Source organism: Carassius carassius, chromosome 6 (genome assembly GCF_963082965.1).
Source record: "Carassius carassius chromosome 6, fCarCar2.1, whole genome shotgun sequence".
In the NCBI taxonomy this organism is placed as follows: Eukaryota; Metazoa; Chordata; class Actinopteri; order Cypriniformes; family Cyprinidae; genus Carassius; species Carassius carassius.
In genome coordinates this window covers 15,302,798-15,327,787 of record NC_081760.1, presented here as the reverse complement: position 1 = coordinate 15,327,787, position 24,990 = coordinate 15,302,798, and the positions used below count along the sequence as shown (strand labels likewise).

Genomic DNA, 24,990 nt, shown 5'->3' with positions numbered 1-24,990 from the left:
TGATCTCCGACTGGCGAAGTCAAACATCATTAGCGCCGGCATGAATAACAATCTTACTGTATTTACGTTTAGCATTAGCCAGCACTTTTAAATTTGCCAAGATGTCAGGCGCTCTGGCTCCCGGTAAACATTTGACTATGGTGGCTGGTGTCTCTATATTCATGTTCCATACAATAGAATCACCAATAACTAGAGCACTTTCATCAGGTTTCTCAGTGGGTGCATCACTGAGTGGGGAGAACCTGTTTAATGTTTTGATCGGAACAGAAGAGCGGTGTTTTGACCCACGACTACGCTGCCTCACCGTCACCCAGTTGCCCTGCTGCAGGGGCTCTGTTGCCGGAACCGGACAATGTACAGGAATCCCTGAGCTAGACGCATCCAAAGCCGTATCTAGAGCCCTAACATTCTTACTGTCCTCAATTAAAGTTTGGATGCGTGTCTCTAATTCTGAAGTCTTCTCTGTCAGCCTAACTATTTCCCTGCATTTATCACATGTGAATCCCTCATCAGCGACAGAGATAGATAAACTGTACATGTGGCAAGAGGTGCAAGTAACAATGACGGGAGAAGCCATTACTCACCGTGCTTGATGAAATATTCTTACTGCGGTTGTTTGATGAACTTGTGAAAAACTGGAGCGAGGGAGAGGAGAAAAAAGAAAACAGCGATAGGTTCGAATGAAAACGCTAATGACAAGCTAACGAGTGCTAACGCTTGGCAGGTGTACTGCACTCACGGATATAAAATAAAAGTGAACAATCAAAGTTAATCTGATAAGATTGATCGATAATATCAGAAATATGGTGTGAATTAAGTTATATTTTATCACTTTAAAAAACAGAGAGTGATAGTAAGATAAAGATTCTAGAGAAAAAATAAAATAAAAACAGCTACATGGAGCTACAATTTGCTACAGAAGGCCAACAGGAAGTAGAGAAAACACTGTCCCAAAGTAGAGAAAACACTGTCCCACTGTCCCATAAACAACAGAGACTAATTTTAAAAATCACCTCTCACTGCAAAAAAATAAATAAATAAAAAATAAAAACTTTCCGTGTTATTGGGACCTTAGAATGTATTTTTGTTAGATATTTTAAAATGTATACATTTTTCATGAAATGTTATTTATTTATTTATTTATTTGTAACACGTTTTTGTTAGACTTAGACGTTTGTAGTTTTTAGAAGTTTTTAAATGTTACTGGTTTCAAAGAACATCAATAAGTAACGTTCCCATAATGTTTGCTAATGTTCGCATATTCTAGAATTTTTATTATTATTATTATTATTAGCGGCTTATTTCCTTGTACTCTGTATATCTCTGCACATTTGACCACTCTTTACTCATAATTGACAAATAATATTTAGTAATATTATCGATTTAACTGCACTGATGCATTTGAATTAAAACAAAACCTAAATTAATATGACTAGACTCACAGGGTTATTATAACTACAACAATAAATAAATAAATAAAACATGGAACAACTTTTGTTCATAGTAATATAATACACTTAAACTAAACTAAAATAAAAACTTATGTTATTGCAGTTGGTTGCCAAGGCAAAATGTATCATTTTCATGATCTTGGTGTACTAAAATAACTTGAATAAAAATTATTATATTTAAAATAAATTAAATAATAATAATAATAATGAAAACTACAGACATATTAAAGAAAAAAATGACAAGAACACAACAAAATTACTAAAGCTTTAACTAAATTAAAATGAAAACAGAAGATATTAAATAAAACATATTTCAACTATAATATAAAATATTATAAAATAAATATTATAATACTATAACAGTATCTATATGAGACTAAAATATCAAAGTTGTCTTGTTTCCTTATTATATTTTGCTATTATTATTCATATCTTTTCATTATTTTTTGTATCTTAATGCTCCATTTTGCTTACTATTTATTTATACTTAATGCACAGACAAAGTAGCTGGCCAGGTTTACTGTGTATGTGACAAATACAAATCTTGACTCTTGACCGAGTGGTCATAAGTGTTTCTGTCTGACAGCTGGTTGAAAAATAAGAGGGAAATTAATTTGACAACTGGATTTTGATAAAAATAAAAAAAAATCCCTTTAGTATAATGTGCATTGATCAATCATTCACAGTCTTATTTGAGCCAATTTTGATTTCATGTTGGCCTTAGAACAATAGTTTTGAGTGCTTCGATATCAAATCCATCTTTGTCTCTGCTGAAACTGTTCAGAAAAGAATAATAAATAATACAAACTAGATTTTAATAACAATACGGTTGTAATGGTCTCTATAAGATGAAAAAGTACTATGGACCGCTTGCTATGCTAATTGGACAGCTGCATTAAATACAGTACATGTACTTTGGAGAATGTGAAGTCCATGTTATACCACTGTAACAATAATACTATGATACCATTATTTTAGGAGCTTTGAAACTCTGCAGGATGAACACAAATAAACACAGTACATGTGGTATAGAAATAAGTCGTTTCTTCACAACAAAGTGTTATATTTTCCAAAGAAATGTTGAAATGGGACAAAAAACAACAAAAAAATTAAGCTGCATTTGATAAGGTTGAGAACCGTGTCGAGTGTGTGAAGTGAACAAACTACCATTAACCGCCAGAGTCATTTACAATCTATTTACACAAAAAAATCAGGTCCATGATTCTCCCATCTTCCATCCAGCTGACCATCAAACCGTGACGTGAGAGCATCAATTGGAAAGCTTTAATTTGCAGAGACCATGCGGAGAGGACGACTGTTAAAGGCAGTGACCAAGCAAAGGCTCGTAAACCTGGAAATGTAAAGAGTCAAAAGTCTGTTGAAGCTCTTAAGAGCGTATCACTGCCAGCAGAGGCTTCGCTTTGTTCACCTTGGCTTCGGGAACGACAATAGAGGGGGGGAGAAACGGCAGGCTGGGAACTTATTGGGCATTTGTTGATCTATTCACACAATTCGTGAACGGACTGCATTTGGATTCTATACTGTAGATCAATTTAAAAGTATTAGATCCCAAACAGACTCTACACAAGTTCAACACAAACTCTTCCAGCAACACAAGCTTCATTTCATGCATTTTTTACATTCAGAAATGTGTCAGAATGCAATGCGAGGGCATATCGCAAATGGACATTAACGTAAATCATCTTCTTCTATGGTCAGCTGGAGTTACGGTGAAGTTTGAAGAGAATTGAGCAAAATTAGTGAACATGACTCCAATTCAGTTACCATTCAGATAAACTTCAGATTGTTTGCTGATATTATTTTAAGTATCTAGTAACTAAACCAATATTAGACTTATTTATACAGTATATCATTATTTTAATTTAGCGCTATATTCCTGCAAAGTTATTTTGCATGTTTTTATCATTTACTTGAAAGGAATTATATATATAGAGATCAACTAATATGATATTAATTATTTTTATTAAGTGCCTGATAACTTAACCAATACTTAAAAGACCTAATTTTATTTATAGCATATTTTGATATTAATTATTTGTATTATGTGTCTGATAACGGATTATTGAATAGGAGAAATAAAACCATAGGCAATCATAAGAGTACAATAAAAAAATCTAAACACAAAATTCATTACTAGTATTTTATTTATTATTAAACATTTTGCATAAACCATATGCACAAGTTGTTCTATTCTTTAGCGATATGCATTTATTAACACTAGAGTTGTGTTAAATTGCTTGCATCACGTGGGCTAAACACTCACATCTGCATCTGAATACTTGCGTAGAGTCTGTTTCTGACCTTAGATGTAACATGTTGAGTTCTGTTTGACATGAAACCGGGTGGAGCTGATCAACAATATCGCACAGTGATGATGAGAAGAACAACAACAATAACAACAACAGCAATAATATTATTAATAATAATAATACAAACTATCCACAGCTTTAAAACAAACAAATGAGTCTCATGCTGATCTGTGAAAAACAGTCTGTCCATTGAGTCAGAAACCACTTCATTCAGCTGCCCTCGTCCTACTAGTCAACGACTGCTTTAAACGTCAATACGGCCTCCAGACGGCTTCCACTGACATGCTGGTTGGTGAACTGCTGTGGCTTCCCTCTGCCTCCACCACCTCGCTCTGATTGGGCAGAGAGGGGTGCAAGAGGGCAGAGCCTGTGGAGGCGTTGGTGCAGGGCGGTAAGATGCGCGGCGGCGAGCGCTCGCCCCCTCCTCCTCCGCCTGGCATCATGGAGAACTGGTAAGAGCCGGCAGCACTGCTGTAGTACAAGTGATATGGGGACGAGCCGGCCTGGAAGGGTCCGGCCTGAGCCTGGGAGGAGCCAGCAGGGTATGCTGGGGGTAAGTATGTGTGGTAGCGGCCTGCTGGGCTGGCCATGGCTGACATGCCAATGCCGATGGCGTTGGTGACGGGGGTGGGTGTGTACGTGAACGCTCCAGTTGGGTACGGAACCCGTGGGTCCGAGAAACGGCCGTCTGGGAGGGAGGGGAGCGATGGGAAGGAACGCTCCAGACTGACACGAGGGTCAGTGAACGCCGTCAGCTCTGGACCTACAGGAACACAAAACATTTGTTTAGTTATACAGTTAAAAATGTGCCAATTGAGTCACTAGTTATCATCCAGTACAAGTACAGAGATGTGAAATCAGTGTGGAGCAGCTCAGATCATTGGACGCGAAATGATTTAATTTATACTGAGATCATATTGAGTTTTGATTATAGAGTTAGAGCACAGTTTAAGACACTGTTGAGATCTGAAACACTAAAGGATATCTGTTGTCTTTTTCTGTGCAGAAACATCTCAAAAGGCCTCACGTTTTCTGTTAATTGTAGTTGCTAAATCTTGTGTGCAAAATGGGGCTATTACAAGTAATAGATGTATTAAAAACCTTTTACTTCTATGAAAAAATAAATCATCATCAATTTTTCCATCATATATACACATTTGAATTTCTAAATCTTTTATAGATAGAGAGATAGAGAGATAGAAACTCACAGTGTAAAGCGCTGCGGCTGGGCGAGATGGGTGTGGTGGGGTGAACCGCTGGGGTGGAGATGGGACCCAGGTAAGGGTATGGCTGCTCGTACGACCAGGATGGAGATGTTTGCATCTGCCTAGAATCTAAAACCAAAAATATATATATAAAAAAAAAATCATATTCAATGAATGACTTTATGACTGCTCTACTTCACCAGCAAATCCAAGAAATAGACAAAAAATACGGAAATATTATTAATGGTTAATGAGAACACAGAGATAAACACACACACACACACAAACACACGGTTTCATTTTTACAGTTTTTCTGTCCAGCTCACGCTAAATAAGCTTTCCGTTGAAGTATGGTTTTGATATGAAAATCTGTAATCATAGGGTGCAAAAAAATCTAAATATTGAGAAAATCAGCTTTGAAGTTGTCCAAATAAATTCTTAGCAATGCATATTACTAATCAAAAATTAAGTGTTGATATATTTTGGTAGGAAACTAACAAAATATTTTCATCGAACATGATCCTAATATCCTAATGATTTTTGGCATGAAAGGAAAATCGATCATTTTGACCCATACAATGTTTTTTTGGCTATTGCTAAAAATATACCCCAGCGACCTAAGACTGGTTTTGTGGTCCAGGGTTACATATATTAAACAATTGCCATATTAATGCACTATAATATTTACACTGGCATTCAAAAGTGTGGATTTTTTATGTTTCAGAAAGAAGTCTCTTCCGCTCACCAAGGCTGCATTTAATCAAAAATACAGAAAAAATACTGTTTGCTATGTGAATATATTGTAAAATGTAATTTATTCATGTGATCAAAGCTGAATTTTCAGCATCATTACTCCAGTCTTCAGTGTCACACGATCCTTCAGGTATCAGTCTAATATTCTGATTTGCTGAAGAAACATTTCTGATTATTATTAATGTTTAAAACAGTTGTGCTGCTTCGTTTTTTTTTTTTTGAGGAAACTGTGATACATTAATTTTTTCAGGATTTCTTGATGAATAGAAAGTTCAAAAGAACAGTATTTATTGGAAATAATAATCTCTTGTAACATTAATGTCTATACTGTCACTTTTGATCAATTTAATGCATTCTTGATGAATAAAAGTATTAGGGTGTATTCACACCTGTCTTCTTTGGTTTGATTAAATCAAACTCAGTTCATTTGCCACCTTGGTGTGGATCTTTTGGGCAGGTGTGAATACAGTAATCGCACTCGAGACCCAGCTGAAGAGGTGGTCTCAGCCCGGTTCCAAACAAACTCTGGTACGCTTGAGAATTTCTGTCCAATGAATGAATGACCTTTAGCACAAGTGTGGTTTTGTCTACAATTTCTGATTCACTTGCAAAAAGAGCAGTGTGAAAGTGAACCACACCAAAAAAAATCAACATTGTATTTGGTCCAGACCAAAGCAAGTGAACTAGCGGACTTTCCTGGAGTGAATACACCCTTAATTTCTTTCCAAAACTTAGTGCATGTAAAATCAGTAGAATATTAAAAAAGGGTCTCTATTCAAGACAAACACGAGGACGCTGAATAATGGAGCGAGAAGAGCAGGAGGAGAAGACATTCTTTTAGTAATGAGTCTCTCTCTCTTTCTCTCTCTCTCTCTCCCTCCCCATGGTCTAATAAATGCTCGCCGATTGCCTGCAGACTTCCAGACTGAAGGGGAGGGAGAGCCATCAGAGAGGAAGCAAATTATGCACAGCGGCCAAAAAGTGTGCGGTCCGTTTCAAGTGCAGCCAGAGCGGGGCCCGCTGCCAGGCCCCCCAGAAACCCCCTCTTTTCCTGCCTCCCTCCCCAGGCTCAGGGCTTGTGATCTGGAGCAGGAGTCACACATGGCTGGGTGGGTGGCTGGAGGCGGATTCGGGCATCCGGTGCGACCGGGAGTCATTTTTTACTAGGCTTTAACACACATACACACAGCTACCAAAAATTTAGATGGGAGAAATACACACCGAATAAAATTATACTTAGGAATCAGTGCTGTTGTCGTTAACTAATACTAAGACTAATTAATTTTTTTTAAAATAAACTAATTGAAATTAAGCTTAAAATAAAACTGAAATAATGCAAAAATATTTTTTTTTATTTAATTAGATACAATTTTAAACTTAAAAATAAAAAAAAAATTGAAAATAGAAATGTCTTGGCTACTGAAATGAAATATGAAATAAGTAGCTGAAGTACTAAAATTACAAAATGCTTCTCAACCCAACAATTAATCCTCTACAATTAATCCAAAATGCCGCTGCAAGATTATTTTTAATGAGCTGAAAATAATGCACATCAAACCTCTGTTCATCAATTTGCACTGGCTACCAATAGCTGCTTGCATAAAATTCAAGGCATTAATGTTTGCCTACAAAACCACCACTGGCTCTGCACCCCTTTACCTAAATTCATCACTTTAGACTTATGTGAACTCTAGAAGCTTGCATTCTGCAAGCAAATGACACATTATTCTGCCATCCCAAAGATGCACAGAATCACTTTCACTGACTTTTAACTGTTTCCTCAAGAATCGATTGAATAAATGACTTAGTGACTGACTTAAGAGAGTGGTTTGCCATCACCTACTGGTAATTTTAGTTTCACATTTAAAAGTATCACTAATTTTATCTATAAGTTTTATTTCTATATAGCCGTTTTTATATTTAAAACATTAATGTCATAAAATGATTTATGCAATTTGTAAGTGCAGTGTAAATGCATGTATAAGTGATAGAAATAAAAAAGTGTATAGAGCCCTGAATTAAGCTTAAACTTGACTTGACTTTATTTTTTTATTTTTTTTAAGCCACTTACTCAATGTAAATGTGTGTGTGTGTGTGTGTGCTCTTGTTTTTGTGACATATCAGGACACAACTCTGTATAATGACATGGGTATGACACAGGTATTACAAGGAGAGACTTATGAGGACATAACCCATGTCCCCATTTTTCAAAACGCTTATAAATCATACAGAATGAGTTTTTTTGAGAAAGTAAAAATGCACAAAGTTTCCTGTGAGGGTTAGGTTTAGGTGTAGGGTTGGTGTAGGGCCATAAAATATACAGTTTGTACAGTATAAAAACCATTACGCCTATGGGATGTCCCCACTTTTCACACAAACAAACGTGTGTGTGTGTGTGTGTGTATTAGTATGCATATCCCATGTATTTTCACACATAGCTACATGGGTGTCTTTGGGCTAAGCCCTGGATATCACCCTAAAACTGCTCCTAGGAGCAGCTATACTAAACTACTGCTGTCTTTAATGGAAAAATTAGGCGCATATGGGTTTGGTGAGTAAATAATGACAGAATAATAATTTATAGGTGAGAAGAGTTGACTTGGGAAAGTGTTTCTGTAGTGACTCTTAGTATGGAAACACGTCTTTTAGAAGTGGGTTTGAAATCGTTTTCTTGAGAAAAATTCATTGTGATCCTCTGAGGTTTGATTTGCGGGAATGGTCAAAGTTGTAAACGTGAAAAGTGGGCAGAGCACAGCAGAGATAGACGGGATGAACCGAGGGCGGGGCTGAGTGGGTGGGGCGTGAACCTGAGACCCGCAGTGACGGATTAATTGACAGCTGCTGTCAGAGTCGCTGAAATGGAGAGTGACTGTAGTGACGCAAGTAGCTTTGCAACGAAGCATTCATTTGAAGTATAGGACTTTTCTCCCCCACCTTCACCTGAAGTGGAGGATGTCGAGGTCTCTGTGGCCTGAGCAGCTGGCTCAAACTGTGGTCTTAACTCCCGCACCGCGTCGCTTTTCAGCGTGAGCTGTGTGGAGAAGCCAATTTCCACCTCCATTGCGTTGGAGAAGCAATCCCGCGTAAAATGCAGTTTGCACACTCCAGCTCTAGGCGGGAACTCGCAGTCTTCCAGGCCAAGTGCATGCAACCACTGGCGCCTAATTGTAAAGTCTGCTGGAAAACAGTCCAGCAGTGCTGTCGCAATCAGCAACACTACACCTACGTACCATCCTGACCACTACTAAATACATATAAATCTACGCCAACTTGAAGCTATCCTAATTGATGCAATACTATGCTACTAACTAACTATGCTTCTAACAATACTAACGTTACACTAACAACTATGCTAATTAACTACATAAGCTACACAAAATAATCTAAATAACTATATAAATGGTATGCTAAATAGATGCTATAATAGTCTATCCTGGTCGTTTTCAATACTCGCAATTCCAACTGACTCACTCACTACAGTAATTTTGACGGATCAAGATGGTTTTATACTGCCAAGGGCGTGGTAACTCGTACAGAAGGGCGTGGTGAGCTGGAAACTGCTTACGTCACTTGCCACCGCAACATCCAATAGGAAAAATCAACTGCAGTAGCCACCGTTCAACCTGAAGAGGGCAGCACTCAGACGTTTTTACACCATATATTATAGAATTAAAACACTTAATACTCAAATGTCAAAAAAGTTACTCGAATCATGAACAGCACTAATAAAGCCCCATTCTTACAGATCATTAACTAAAAAAAGTTGGTTTAGGCTTTAGTTACTCTTTAAATAAACAAATAAAAATAAAAGATGCTAAAATACAAAAATGTTTACTTTTATATGATAAAAACATATCCAGATTTCAAACAGACTTTTGTCCAAACTTCCCTAATCTGCACACACTTTTGGTTAACCCAGAAACCTCCACAAACAAGAGTTACAAATGCACATTAATGTGTTTCCTCAAATCTGCATGCAGCAGAGCTCATCCAAACACGTCGGCACACAAACAAACATGGATACATCGGGCCCATGAAAGCAGCTGCTTCTGATTTTCATGGTATGAAAAGAGAAGTAGCAAAGAAAGAGAGAGAAAAAGAGAGCTCTTGAATGACTTAATAACAGTTTCCGCTGGCCATAATCCCGCTGCTATTTTTGGCCGGTAGATCAGAGAGAAGCATGAGGCAGGAAACATACAGTCCGGCCCGGTTCAGTCCTTTCATCACTCCATCCAGCCATTCAGCTCAATTCCACTGCAACATTTATCACTCAGGGCTTGTCAAGTTTGTCAGTTATTTCTTAGAAAATTCAATTATTATTTTTTTTTAAATAAGACTTTTAAATGGAAATTTCTGTGTTTTAGGACATCTATATTTTGATCAGTAAACAGCTCCACCATCCAGACCAGCAGTAGCTAACATCATTTTGGTTTAAAACCAATTAGTCTAATTTAATCACCTTATTTGCATAAATAAAATAAAATAGCACTAGATTTGGTTGCGCTTTGAATTAGGGATTTTCACACAAGCCTGCTTCCCCTCAAACGCGTCTCACTTCCTCTTTTCTGCATTCTGCTTCCTCCTCATTACGCATTTGCATCTTTCTGTGATTCTCTCTCTCACACACCTTTCTCCCATCTGCACCCACGAAAGGGAAGAGAAACTAAGAGGATCTCAGTGTTTCGGAGCGGGAGGTTTGTGTTTTCAGATTGGGAAATGTTTTAAACCATGCATGAAAAGCAGAAGTGCTGCTTGGGCCAAACTTAGAGCTTTAATCAGTTGATTTCTCAGAAGATGACTCTTAATATATACACTACTGTTTAAAAGATTGAAAGAAATTCATATTTCTATTCAGCAAAGATGCATTAAATAAATTTAAAAGTGACAGTAAAATGTTTATAATGTTCCAAAAGATTTCTATTAAAAACAAACTGTCCTTTTTAACTTTCTATTCATCAAAGAATCCTGAAAAATAAAATGTATCAAGGTTTCCACAAAAATATGAAGCAGCACAACTGTTTTCAGCATTGATGATAATCAGAAATGTTTCTTGAGCAGCAAATCCGCTTATTAGATTAGATGATCACATGCAGGAGTAATGGTGTTGAAAATTAAGCTTTGCATCACATGGATAAATTACATCTTAACATATATTCAAATATATGACAGTCATTTTAAATTGTAATAATATCTAAAATTTTTCTTGTGTTTTTGTTCAAACAAATGAACCCTTGATGAGCAGAAAAAACATTCTTTCAGCAACCCTGTTTTATAATTTTAATTATGATTTGGGGAAACTCAAAACTACTGCACTCCATCTAACTGGTTTCAATATAAAAACACATTGTGTGTGAATGCTGCCTATTCATAACTGAAGGCGTAATCATATTACTCAAAATATTTAATAAATGAATGTGCCTCACACAAGGCATCACACATTTGATTGCCATAAATATGCAGGAATATTGCATATGCTGTAATGCTCAAAAGAAACAATGAAAGAGCAAAGAAACATTTGTGGCCCCCCCAAGGCTTTTGATGATTGTAAACTTTCCCTTCCACTGCATGTGTGTGTGTGTGTGGCAGCACGCTCTGGCATGCTTGTCTAAGCTTCAATCAAAGGAGGCCTTGTTCGTTGTATTTGTTATGTCTGAACGTCTGATGATGTGTGATGTGTCCCCGCTTCCCCCCATCACCTGCCAGGAACAAGAAGAACCAAAAACAACGTGCCATGCACACACACACACACACACACACACACAAAACACACTGAACTATTACAGACTAATGCAAAAGCAAAACACAGTGTGTTTGCAGCAAATTCTGATTGATTTTATTAAATGTTTCTATTCCAGAAAAGCAATTAATATGATTTTATTACTGACATTAATGAGGTCAGTGATACTTAGAATTATGTACAGTGGGTTTAATAGGGCTGAAATGACTGCAAATAGACTAGACTAGAATAGAGGATTATATATTTTATAACTGCTTGTCATGTGATCATTTAACTGGCATTAGATAACTATGAATATGCAAATGTTGTTAAATGACTGAAATATTAATACATATTTAATATGAAATTTTAATAAATATATTTATAAATATTATAAAACATGTTAGGGGGAAAAATAAATGTAAACATAAATATTTAAATACAACAAAAGTAAATGCACATATATTTTAAATCTAAGGGGTTCAGATGACTAAAAACATATATATATATATATATATGTATTACATATATAAATGTATTACATTTAATTAGGAAATAAACTTAGCCAGGAAATTTTAAAAGTTTGGGAATCCCTGGAATAGGAATAAAAACTGAAATGAAGAACAATCCTCTACAGCAGAAAAAATAGATTAGATTAGATTAGATTATAATAGAATAGAGTAGAATAGAATACACTAGAATATAACTAACAAACAAGTCTAGCCTCAGTAGAAGAGCACAATAAATAATCAAATAGACAAAACAGAAGGGAATATTATGGAATTTAATAAAATTAAAGGGTTAGTTCACCCAAAAAAATGAAAATTTGCCCATAAATCACTCACCTTGAAGTCATCCTAGGTGTATATGACTTTCATCTTTTATACGAATCCAGTCAGAGTTACTAAAAAAAAAAAAACTGTCTTTGATCTTTCAAGCTGTTGGATGCAACTCAGCGGGTGTTGGACTCCATCGGGTGAACTCCAGGGGGTGAACAAATGCCTTCTGCAGCGAATCAATGTGTTTTTGTAAGAAAAATATCCATATCCAAAACGTAATAATCACATTAATCTATCTGGCGCTCACTGTTGTTAAAACAGATACAGTTCCAGGGTGGATGACATATGGGGTCAGTGCTGCACATGCGCCGGTGTGTCTTGTGAAAACCAATTGTTTGTTAACAGGAGCAAAGTTGCTTTGTTCTAAATCCTCATTTTTTTCTTCTAATTCATAACCATTGTTTGGTTTTGATCTCTCCACTGCGTTTCATCGTGCGTCACTTCTGAGCGGCACAAGCACAAAGCTGACATCATACTTCATTCCCCCGGAACTGCTTCGTTTACAACTGTGAGCGCATGCTAGATTAGCTAGTTTGGAATATGGATATTTTTCTTACAAAAGCACATCGATTCGCTACAGAAGGACTTTGTTCACCCTCCGGAGCTGTGTGAGACACTTTTTTTAATGGATGAGCTTTTTATTAAACTTCTCATGGACCGATGGAGTGCAACACCAGCTGAGTTGCATCCAACAGCCTGAAAGATCAAAGACAGTTTTTTTTTAAATAACTCCTACTGAATTTGTCTGAAAGTAGAAAGTCATATACACCTAGGATGACTTCAGGGTGAATAATTTATGGCTTAATTTTCATTTTTGTCTAAGCTAACCCTTTAACAAACAGGTCTACCCTCAGTAGAAGAGATCTAGAATAGAATAGGGCAGAACAGAATGGAACTGAATAGAGTTACCAAACAGCACTGCCCTTGTGTGTCATCAGTGATGTAGATGTGCGTAAGGTACAGAGAGTTTTTGAGTCTAACTCACCGGAAATCTGGCTGTGGGCGGGACTGCTGAAGGGGGGCGTGCTGAGGGCGGGACGGGGGTTGGGGGCAGGGCCGTGGTGTGGACTGCACCGCATGGCACTTCGCCTCAATTGCTCAGAGAAAGCTAACGCGCCTGGCTTTACTGCTTCATCGGGCTTCTGTCGGTGGCCTGGACACACACACACACACACACACACACACACACACACACACACACACACACATACAGAATGTAGATGAGAAAGAACGATTTAGATACTGACTGTCCATTAACACAATCAAAGCCACTTAAAGACACACACAACATATTCACCATGATCTGACCACACACACACTTCTGTACATCTCGCTTCCTACTAATGATGTTGAATGAGCTTGCCATTGCACCAGTAGGGGACGCTGTGGTGTCTAATGTGTGTGTATGTGTGTGTCGCTCTGACCTCACACATAGAGAGCACAGTGGGATTAATGATCACAGGCGATGAGAGAAAAAGGCAAACGGAAAGGAACAGAAAAGACGCGGCCGCAGCTGTGTGAAACCATCAGCCGCACTCATCTGCATAGTCATCAGCGCGCACGCGAGGAGAGGAAGTCCCGCTGAAATCAGAGAGCATTTCTAAGCGCTTTGAAGACGAGGCCAGCGCATCCCGGCAGACAGACCCAGAATATGCGGGTTGGCGCCGACCAATGGATTCCCGACCGGAATAACGGACCAACGGGGAATAGACCCACCACAGCCACCAACACGAAAGCACAGCGTGATATGTACTCATATAATGACATGCTATTAAAACACACACACACACACACACACACACACACAAACACAAAAACATTGTACACTAGTCTGACTGACAGATACTAGACTAAAACCAACATGATTCAGAAATATATCAATAATATGCAATACCAATTCAAGCATTTAGGTAGGATATACACTTTTTTAACTCAATATTAATGACAACCCTGGTACTTTAGTCATGATAAACTTAGTGATAATAATAATGAAAAACTTAATACACGATGATTATTATTATAAAGTTGTTATTATAATTACTAAATTATTAACAAACAAAAAAAATCTACTTAAAATTAAAGGTAAAATACAATTATATAACAGTAATAACAATAAATACATACTTAAAGTTATAATAATTACTACATTATTATTATATATTATTATTATTATTGTTATTATTATTATAACCAAGGGGTTAAGTACATATGCTAAAACCATTCAGTACCATAGAATTTGCATCAGATATCATCACTATAGCATGTACTGGTTAGTAAGGGGCATATAAAAAGTTTCCTGTGAACCAACATAAAAATCAGACTTAAATCTCACCTGTTACTTGTTAAACTGACTAAAATCACAGTAGAGACAAAATGAAACCCCAACCAGCCACCAACAGCCAAACCACACCAAACACAAACACGCCTACAGCTTTAGTTTGCTGTTTTACACTAATATATATATATATAAAAATATATATAACATTTATATTAGGATGTGTCGTCACTTACGTCGTGGTTCGCGGGGTCCGTCTACAGTAATCTTGATGGCTCGCTGGTATGTTGCCACCTGAGGAGGGTTTGTGAAGACCGTGATGGTGAGAGTGAAACTCTTCCCTGAAAAATACAGTCAAAACAAACAGGTTAGAAATTAAGCATTTGCAGAATATATTTAGCACTTCTTCACAGGATATATTTATTAGTAGCTACATGTGAGGAGTACATATTTAAAGGAGTGTGAGACTGTAAAACAGAGAGTGAGTGTATTTCTGGATGTAGACATTTGTGGCTGATCTATCACGAAGATGGCTGTCATCATAAGTGGCCATGTCACAATAAAACCCCCACAAACAGATGCAAAAGGGAATTTAAAGTCGCCTTTGTTGTGTCCATAAACAGAAACTGAGTTCAGACAGTACAGCGGAGACACGGGCCAAACAGCACGTCATGTGACCACATCCCCAAATAAACAGATGACACATGGACGATCTCGCAAAGACATAGAGGGAGAGAAAGAGGGAGTAAGAAATAATACAGTGAGATATCGAGAGGAGCTGATACACAAAGACGGACAGCTTTCACATGAACTGACACCAGCACACATGCTTACCAATAAAAACAACCAAAAAGATGAATGTCATAAAATCAGAAAGTAGGAAAGTAAAGTCTTTTTAGGATGTTGAAGAATTTATTTTTTTATTCTTTTTTATTATTATTATTATTATTATTATTATTATAATGTACTACCTTTGATTTATAGTAATTTTAAATCATTATATTTCAGTTATGAGATTTATCATACAGATACATTACAGAACATTATAGAACATTCTTAACTGTTACGAAAATAATGTTGAAATGAAAAATTTTTCATGGTACAAAAACAAGCTTAATTTTCTTTTATGGAAAATATAAAACTTGATATTGGGATGAAATACTATCATGAGATTTACCCAAGGAATTTTTTTTTTTTTTTTTCACAATAGGGTTGCGTTGATTGTAAGTATAAGAGATTTATTCATCATGTAGCTTCACTGAATATAACAGGAGTGTTTTTTAAAGTGCATATACTCGCGCTAGTCAGTGACGATGTTCTTTGATAAAATTAATGTTTTTTTGCTCGTTTTCTGTTGCTGCTGTTTAAAAAACTGACACATAAGCATTAGTAACTTAAAATGTTTCTATTAATTTGTTATCATGTTAAATACTAATTCAGTCATATTGAAAATATTTTATGACATGACATCCATATACTACTTGAATAAAAATATATAATATGTAGTTAATAGATTATTATAAAAAAGGATAGTTCCGGTCCTTTTAGCAGTTGTAAATTACAAACAAACGCCTTTTTTTACGTCTGTGTGTTTTCTTGGCAACCACTTTGTTGGAACCACAACTGTTTCTGAGGAACTACATTGTTTGGTGGAAGAATACTGTTATTTATTTATATCATTACACTTTATTTGCTCTGTTTTATTCTATGAAACCTTACTACGTACATGGAATAACCGTTTTATGAAAGCAATAAGCCCCGTGAAGCCGTGGTTTACAGTGAATTTATAACAGCTAAGGGGCTTTGACAGGCATAATGCTTCTTTGGATTTATTGCTCTATACTAACACTAAGCTGCTTTTGGCCTTACCCTGGAGTTGGTTCACTCTCCGGCTATGAAAATATGTCAATAATTTAATAAATTAGCTATAATATTGTGAATAATATATTGGAGCATATCGCCCAATACTATTTCACCAATACCTTTTTGTTCTCAAAAAGGTATTGGTGTCTATGGAAATCTATGGAAAACCCTATAACTAGGGTCAGTAATTTGATTTATGAGTTATGAGAAGAATCTCCATTCAAACGTTTGTGGTTGTTCAGATTTTTTTTTTTATTTTCCAAGGCTGCATTTATTTGATCAAAAAATACAGGATTTTTTTTTAAATATTATTACAATTTAAATAAACCATTATATTCTAGTCTTAAGTGTCACACAATCCTTTAGTGATTCCAATATGCTGATTTACTCAAAAAACATTTCTGATTATTTTCAATACTGAAAACAGATATGCTGCTTCTTTTTTTCGTGGAAACCATGATGCATTATATTATTTAAGATTTATTGATGAATAGAAAGTTAAAAACAGTGTTTATTTGAAATTATTGTTGTAAAGTATTGTTGTAAATAATAAATAAATAAATATAAAAAATTTACACATTTGTTTTTGTGTTTTGAGACGTCTTCTGTATAATTGCCATTTAGTTGTTACTTGTGCCAAATGATGAACTTCGTGAAACAAATCCTCAACATACTGCTAAAAAATAGTCTTGAAAATAAAATAGACTCCTCTAAAAGTCAGTGATTATACTTATTCACTCTGGTTGCTCCTGCTATAGTCAACAAACTCACGCATATTATAATGAGATGCATGATTTTATTTTCACAATGAGCTGCATCTCATGCTTTGACTGACATATGTGAGACGTGCATGAGTGCCAAATGACATACTGAATTTGACTACAAGGATAATGGGAACTGGGGTTTGTACCCACAATTCCTGATGTCTTCACCTGTCACTCATCGCTATGGCGATGAGATGGACCCCAGGGAGGTGGCCGCTTTCGTGGCAACAGCAGGTTTGAGTTACACAGCACTAAATGGGCCTAAGTACTCCAGCCAAAGCAAGGTACAGTAACACGCACACGCGCTAGTGATTATTTAGCCAGAAAAACAGAGCTGGGAAAAACTCCAAGCTGTTCCCCAAAATCTAACAAACTATGAGGTCTGACCACACACATATGCACAGATGTGACACGCACACACAAACACGGCTGCGCCAGGGATCAGGTGCTATTCTGAGCATAGTCGCTGTGACAACACGGATCCACTTCTGTCTGCCATGACCTCACACACAAACAACACAAAGAATCACATCCAGAAAAAAAACACTTAAAGCGCTGTAATGCTGCACTAATAATTTATGACAAAATGTTCAGAACATTCAGTTTAAAAAAAAGTACCATGGTATTTTCATGGTACACCATATCATGTCACCATTTCCAAAAAAACAAAACAAAAACTGGTAGTATGTAGTATGGTAGACATGTAAATACACTTGTATATCAATATGTTAATCATTCCATAGTACCATAGTTTTTATATGAAATCTTAAAAAATAGAAATGCAAATCACTGACTCATCTCTTCCTGTCTCATTACAAGACCTTTTGCACTAACACACACAGGCTGTGGTTCAGTGGTTTAGTGTCTGGATGGGAGACGTTCTGCCTGAGACACTCACTGCCCAAACAGGGAGGAAGTGCAGAGCGTTTCTCAAGGGAATGTCCCTACATAGTGTGTGCATGTGTGAAGTGGGAGAATTTGTTTATAATTTGTTTATATGTTTCTGTTTTGTAAAGTACTGTACAGTGTGTGCGCATGAACAAGTCAAACTCACAAAGCAAGAAACTTTATAAATGTGTGCATATAAATGTGCCTGAAAACATCAAGTTATTCATGATGCGGCAAAACACACAGATGCAGTCTTAGCTGTCTTATCTACATGTCTACGTAATACAGAGTAGCAAGAGTGTGTGTAGATATGCATAGTTTACATTTCTCTCTTACCTAACACGGTCTTGCTGTTTCTTCTCGACTTGCACTCTTTTCCGGCACTAAACCTAATCACTTCCATGGCAGCAAAGTGCAGCTGCTCTCACACTCACAAACACGCTTGGATAAACAACAGTCTGTGAGGATGTGCATGTCTGAAATTCACTGAAAAGCAAGACTTTCATGCAGGAAAAATGGACAAATATGTTTCGTTTAACAATTCTGACTAAACATTTATGCTTTTCTTTGTAAACAAACTCAGTTTTCAATTTCAATGCATGCATTCTGCACTCAAAGCATGCAAGCACACCTGCTGCAAACATCAACTTATTTGCCTCTATTATGCCGCGTTCAAATGATGACACAGACAAAAGAGAGAAGGACAAAGGAGTGTGTATGCTTTCATATATTTATCGCAGGTCTGGACATGTAGGTTAAAAGCAGTGGTGTTTGTGCTGAGGACTATATCAGCGAAATCACATCGGGCCTTGAATAGAGCCCTGCGGGACCCCTAGTTTTCCCAGAAGCCAGTCATTCTGTTGACTTACCATGTCATTACAGAAGCCGGACGATTCATACATCACAAATACCGTAAGAAGCTACTCCTAATTTTCTCACAAGTCAAATTTTTTCTGCTTTAAATATCTAAAATACAGGCCACAAAAACGGCATTGCTGTGCTCTGCTACCACAATGAAGTGGTTCAACAATCAGATGGGCTGGATGGCTATCAAGTGTACATAAAGCCTTGTGTTTTAAATAGGTAAGATCTCCAGTATTTGACTGAACTGACTGCCTGCCACAGGAAGTGGAAGTGACAGGTAATGGTCTGTGCTGATGTGTTTGAACACAATATCAAAACACATGGGAAAACATACATATTTAACCAAGCATGTGCACACACGCAGACGATGGCTTTAAAATATCTGTCACGGCTCAGCGGTGAGCCTGATCTGTGTTTCCTTTTCTCAAATGTGTATGTCTAGGTGAGAAGAAGTGAATTTATTATATTTTTAAGCATTATATGCATTTTACCTCGTCCGCTGCGGCCAACAAAACGCAGATCATTAAAACGGGCCACTTGGTTCTTGATGGCAGCTGTGGCATTCCGAAGTTCGGCAGAGTAATTCTCATCATTGCCAGCCATCACTGTGACTAGCGTGCCATCAGGGATGTCACCAAGGGCAACTACCTGTCAACCAATGAATGAGGAGAATATGTTAGATCAGTTAAACCTTTCAAAACTTTGTTTTAAAAGCAAACCAAAAATACAATACATGACACTAAGCCACAACTGTCAATACAGGATGAATAGTAAAGAAGACAAATTATAATTTTAAAATATAAATCTAAAATTATTATATAAGATTAAAATATATGTTTTTTTAAGAAGTCTCTTGTATTCACCAAGGCTACATTTATTTGATAAAATATACAGTAAAAGGTTGTGAAATATTTTAGCAATTTAAAATAACATATTATATTATATAATATTATATCATAATAATTTTTTTTTATTTGAATATGTTAATATGCCATTTATTCCTGTGATGCAAAGCTGAATTTTCAGCATCATTACTCCAGTTATCAGTGTCACATTATCCTTCAGAATGTTTTTTTTTTTCAGGATTCTTTGATGAATAGAATTTTTAAAAGAACAGCATTAATTTGAAATAGAAATCTTTTGTAACATTATAAATGTCTTGTCACTTTTGATCAACTTAATGCATCCTTGCTGAATAAAAGTAAAACAACTGAACATTATTTAAATGCATCTATATATTTTCTGTAACTTCACTATCATTATACTTATACTCTTATTTAAAGACTTCATTACTAAGCAAAATCATTGAGCAGAGGGTGAAAATGAAAACCAAAAAACATTCAAATCCTTTTTACTCTCAGCGTTGCATTCACTTGCACAATATCTCCACATCTAAACTAAATGAGCAGGTTATTTGCATATTAACTGTAAATGTCATCACATTCTTCTGCTCTTTGTTTCAGAGTGCACACATGCCTCACAGCACTACACTCTAGATTTGGCAAAGACTGGGTGGTTTGCATTTTTGCCATGATTTGACAAATATGAAAGGTGATGATGAAAGATGATGATGAAAGATGTTGCAGTCACCCGTGACGACAGGAGATTAACAACAATTACTGATGCTTCCTGCCAAATCATTAGCTTAATTAAGGATGTGCATTAAAGTCAAATGTGAGATTGTAGGATTTTAAAATGTCCTTGAGCCTGAGAAAAAAATGACTTCTTCATATTGCCCAATATTATTAAACCATTAGATGTAACTGAAAGACAACCGCAGTCAGTGGTCAGCTACCTTGAAGGCAATGGGCAGCGTCTTGTTGCAGCGCCAGTGTGTTGGCAGGACAGAACAGAGGAAATTGGGGCTGTCGGTGCGCACCAGCTCTCCAGGGTGGTCGGAAAGTACCTCCACCATGCTTCGGTCAGCCATGCGGAGTTTGCCCACCAGGGCGGCACTGCTGTTCTCCTGAGCCCCTAGGGGCAACCCCTCGTTCATCTTCCCCGAGCTCAGGGTTGTTGAGGGAGGCGTGAAGCGTCGCCCAGGCACAGGTTCTGAAACACAAACATGCATAAGGCTTTTTACTAAACGTAAAAAAATAAATGCATCATTTTCAAATATTTATTTTTACAATATATCATATTGCAAAAAGTTAATCTGAAATGTGTCATTGTGTCATTGTTTGGTGTGTGTGTGTGTGTGTGTATATATATATATATATATATATATATATATATATATATATATATATATATATTTATTTATTTATATATATACGTATATTTTAAACAGCCCCAAATCTAAAGTGAAACAACACATGTGCACCAAGATGCTGCTTTGCTCTGCAATTGAAAAGCAATAAGACAACTTTCTGCCATGTATAACAGTGGTTTTACTTTGAGTCGGGACACAAAATGACTCCTTAACCCTAGTAAAATAACACTAATGCACAAAATATCACTTCTGGAAAGATTAAGTATGAGATGTTGCATTGCTCAGAACTGTATTTCCAGGCATATAAATCATGTCTAGTATAACTGATTGCTTATTAAACATTGGTATCTTAAATAAAGGCAATAAGACACTTTCAGGCTTGTATTTTAGATATTATTTTTTCTTTTTTACTTAACCATAGTAAAATCACCTCATTGCACAGCTTTTCATGCCTGTGGTCATTATTCCTTCATTTACATCCTATTTTACTACAGAAAATCTCATTTTATGCAGCTATGCTCAGTGTATGCTGCTGCGTTTTAAGTTTATTTTTTCATGCCCATAAACTATATTAAAAAAATAAAACTTTCCAAGCAACTTCTGGTGCCCATGCAACAGTGCCCCACAGGCATATAAAAGCATTAAAACCATCAGATAGCACTGCGACCCACAGTCATTCAGCCAACCACAATTGATGCCACATGAGTGTGGTTACACACGTTACAGTGCTGTGCACAGAGAGCCACTGCGTTCTCTCCAAACCCACTGCCCAATATAAACACAGACACAGTCACTACATCAGGCCAAAACTGGAGTTTGTTGACGGGTGTTTGGGGTGAGTGAGATGAGGTGTAGAAAACAGAGAGAGATGCATTTGCAGACAGAAAGCACAAAACACAGCACAAATTCGGGAAGCCATACACGTACAGACATAGGCCAATCATATGAAACTTTGAAAAGAATGAAAATGAAAAGACTTATTATGGCACAGTATGTGGGATGAAAACTAGATTCTTAAATATTAGATTTTTTGAGATTCGATTTTTTGGTGTGAAAACAAGCTCATAAAAATATAATCTTTATATTCAAGTTATTTTCAAACATTTTGTACTCACATTCTGACCTAATAGATTCAATTTAACCTGAATATAAATAAAGAAAATGCAAAAAATTAAAATTAAAATAATTATATAAATATATATATATATATATATATATATATATATATATATATATATATATATATATATATATATATATATATATATATTAAAATTTATGATGTTGACACAGTCATGAGGGTTTATGTAGGTCTTCTCTGTTGCTTCTCTCTCTCTCTCTCTCTCTCTCTCTCACACACACACACACACACTTGACAACATAATGATTTCCATAATTTTGGTGACAATACACTGACTTTAAATCACTTGGCTTTTTTATGTAAAAGGTTTTTTTTTTTTTGTGTGTGTGTTTTTTTACACTCTTTGGGACAGTAACAATACTGAAACTCTCTGACTATAAATATCAAAATTACTTAATTAAGTTCATAATGGAAGATATGTATATATCTTTATATATACCTCTCATATTCAATATTATTTTTAAGCTCTTTCCTTTTCAATGACTCAAATTCCATTCGTTTTTCATGAACTTATCTCTTTTTTGTTCATTTTGCTGATTCATTTCTCATATTAATGCAATTTCGTTTCAGTTTTGCATTCTTAGCTAAGTGAACTTTAGTTGAGACGAAGAGTCTGCAGTATTTTTGTCTATGGGAATGTCACATTTCCATCATGGTTTAAGTTAAGTTTAAATGTATCAGTTATTATCAACAGCTATGAACATGCAGACATTATGAAATGTTACGCGTAAAAATAGACTCGTGAAACCGCCGTTACGCAGAGCTGAGAAACGCTCTTACCGTATTTGGCGTCCCAAAGAAAAACCATTTGGTATCTTTTGAACACCCTTTCAGTCAGGATCAAGATTCAGGGCTCCGGACGAGCAGCTGATTCGGACGCGCGCGGATCAAGGGTACGAGCTCGAGGGCGACGTGGAAAGCTCGCGCGTCTTACTATCCGTTTGGAGATGTTGAAACCCTGCTTTTCAGTCTGAGCTGAACTTTAAACAGTTTATGTAGTTGTTGTTCCTCTTTCAGCAGGAGTCAGCAGAGAGGATGGTCTAGCGCTTGGGTATCCTTGAGAAAGTGCGCGTAAAGTCGCGCACCTGACGCCAACGCTGTCAGTCTTTAACTGTCTAAAAAGTGCATCAGTCTATTCTATAAAACGGTAAACTTTTGTGAGAAAGTATTCTTCCCGAATCCAGAACGCGCGGTCGCACAGAGAAGATGATGTGTTGTGAATGAATCTCCCGGCAGCGACGCGCTTTTACTGGAAATGGGCAGCGCAGGAACGCCAGCCAGGAGAGCTCATTTGCATACGCCTCCCCTCTAAACGTTCTCATTGGTCAGCGATGACAGACCTCGACGGGCTCGACCAATCAGAAGACCGTCCGAATCGGGGGGAAAATGGGAAAAAATGGATCTGAACAGTCAATGGAATTCCTGGCGCGTGGCTCGACGCGCGCACTCGTCAAATGGTTGATTTATTGTTGAATTGTCCGGATTTAAGTTACTTATCAAATGACAGATGAAATGTAGAACAAACAAAAATCGAACAGTTTGTTTAATTAGATTATATTCTAAACATTATGTCTTTTACATTATTTCAAGAAATCATGTAAACAATATTTAAAAAGTTTAAAGAACAATATAATGGTTTGGGGGGAAATGTAAGCACCAGCAGATGTTGTTTTCGGTTTTGTCAGAAGAAACAAGAAGAAAAGTTATAAAACACCAACCTTATGCGATGTGATGCTAACAAAGCATGCAAGCAAAGAATTTGCTGACACAAATAAATTCTGTCCAGAAAAAATAAAATAAAATAATAAAAATAAAAAAGCGAGAAAATATTAATTCCGGTGAAAAGTCAAAACATCTAAATAAGTACTATCTAGAATTATTTGTTCTAAAAATAATTAAATAGACACACAAAAAGCAGGATAATTAAAAGAAAGAATGCCTGATGGAAAGTAACTCCGTAATGATCTAAAATAATCTGTTTTGTAGCCAAAAGGGGGCAGCAGACGATCTACATGGGCCATATGGAGTCTGTTAGGTCCTAATACAGAATGCATGAAGTGGAAATGGCAAGTAACACAGAAATGTTTCGTCATCTTTTAGTGAAATGAACAGAATGTGAATTAATCTGAAAGATCCTGCCTTCACAAAAGACTGACAATTATTTAAAGAAAGTGTGGTACCTGAAATGAGGGGATTTTTATTTTTATTTTTTATATTTACCACACGTGTGGTAAATAACAATAGTAAATAATTATAAACATGGGATGGGAGGCCTAAATACAGAACACGTCTGTCAAATTACAGTAAATGTAAATACTGCAGTCAATACAGCCAAGAATCACATTTGATGCCAAATTCAGAACTTTTACATCCATCATTATCAGAAACAAATCTACAAATGTGCCTGCACTTGATGAAAGGACATGTTAACTAGAGCAACATCTGAAGGATTCTTCAAAAGGATTGTAAAGCTGCAAATGCTGCAAATTCCCAAGATAAAGTTGCATTAGTCATATCTAACAGAGTCAGAGTCAATCATAACAATAAAACAGAGAACTAAAAGACCTTGTTCTCTTCTGGTTACAGATAGGGCATGATTCATTTGGTAAAATGTAAAGACCTGCTTTATGAGGTCTGTTATTCCCGTCTCATCTTCCTTGTTGTTTGTACTGAACGTGAAACACAAAAC

The 24,990-nt window shown here is 36.4% G+C and overlaps 1 protein-coding gene across 5 annotated transcripts in view; it reads right to left on the bottom strand.

The window, feature by feature from the left end:
• Window positions 1–3,993: 3,993 nt before the first annotated feature.
• The window catches only part of LOC132142413 (runt-related transcription factor 1-like), a 53,741-nt gene continuing 32,744 nt past the window's right edge, over window positions 3,994–24,990 (bottom strand). For 2 of the 5 annotated variants that reach the window (XM_059552257.1, XM_059552258.1), the window contains exons 3-8: window positions 20,744–21,000; window positions 19,440–19,596; window positions 14,806–14,910; window positions 13,280–13,447; window positions 4,990–5,115; window positions 3,994–4,544 (exon numbers count right to left, since the gene is read on the bottom strand). In XM_059552257.1, coding sequence (XP_059408240.1) covers window positions 4,033–4,544; window positions 4,990–5,115; window positions 13,280–13,447; window positions 14,806–14,910; window positions 19,440–19,596; window positions 20,744–21,000 — 1,325 coding nt within the window. In that variant the 3' untranslated portion in view covers window positions 3,994–4,032. Of the gene's footprint in view, window positions 4,545–4,989; window positions 5,116–13,279; window positions 13,448–14,805; window positions 14,911–19,439; window positions 19,597–20,743; window positions 21,001–23,081; window positions 23,525–24,990 lie in introns of those variants that run through there. The other 3 variants (XM_059552260.1, XM_059552261.1, XM_059552259.1) reach the window with 3 other exon arrangements.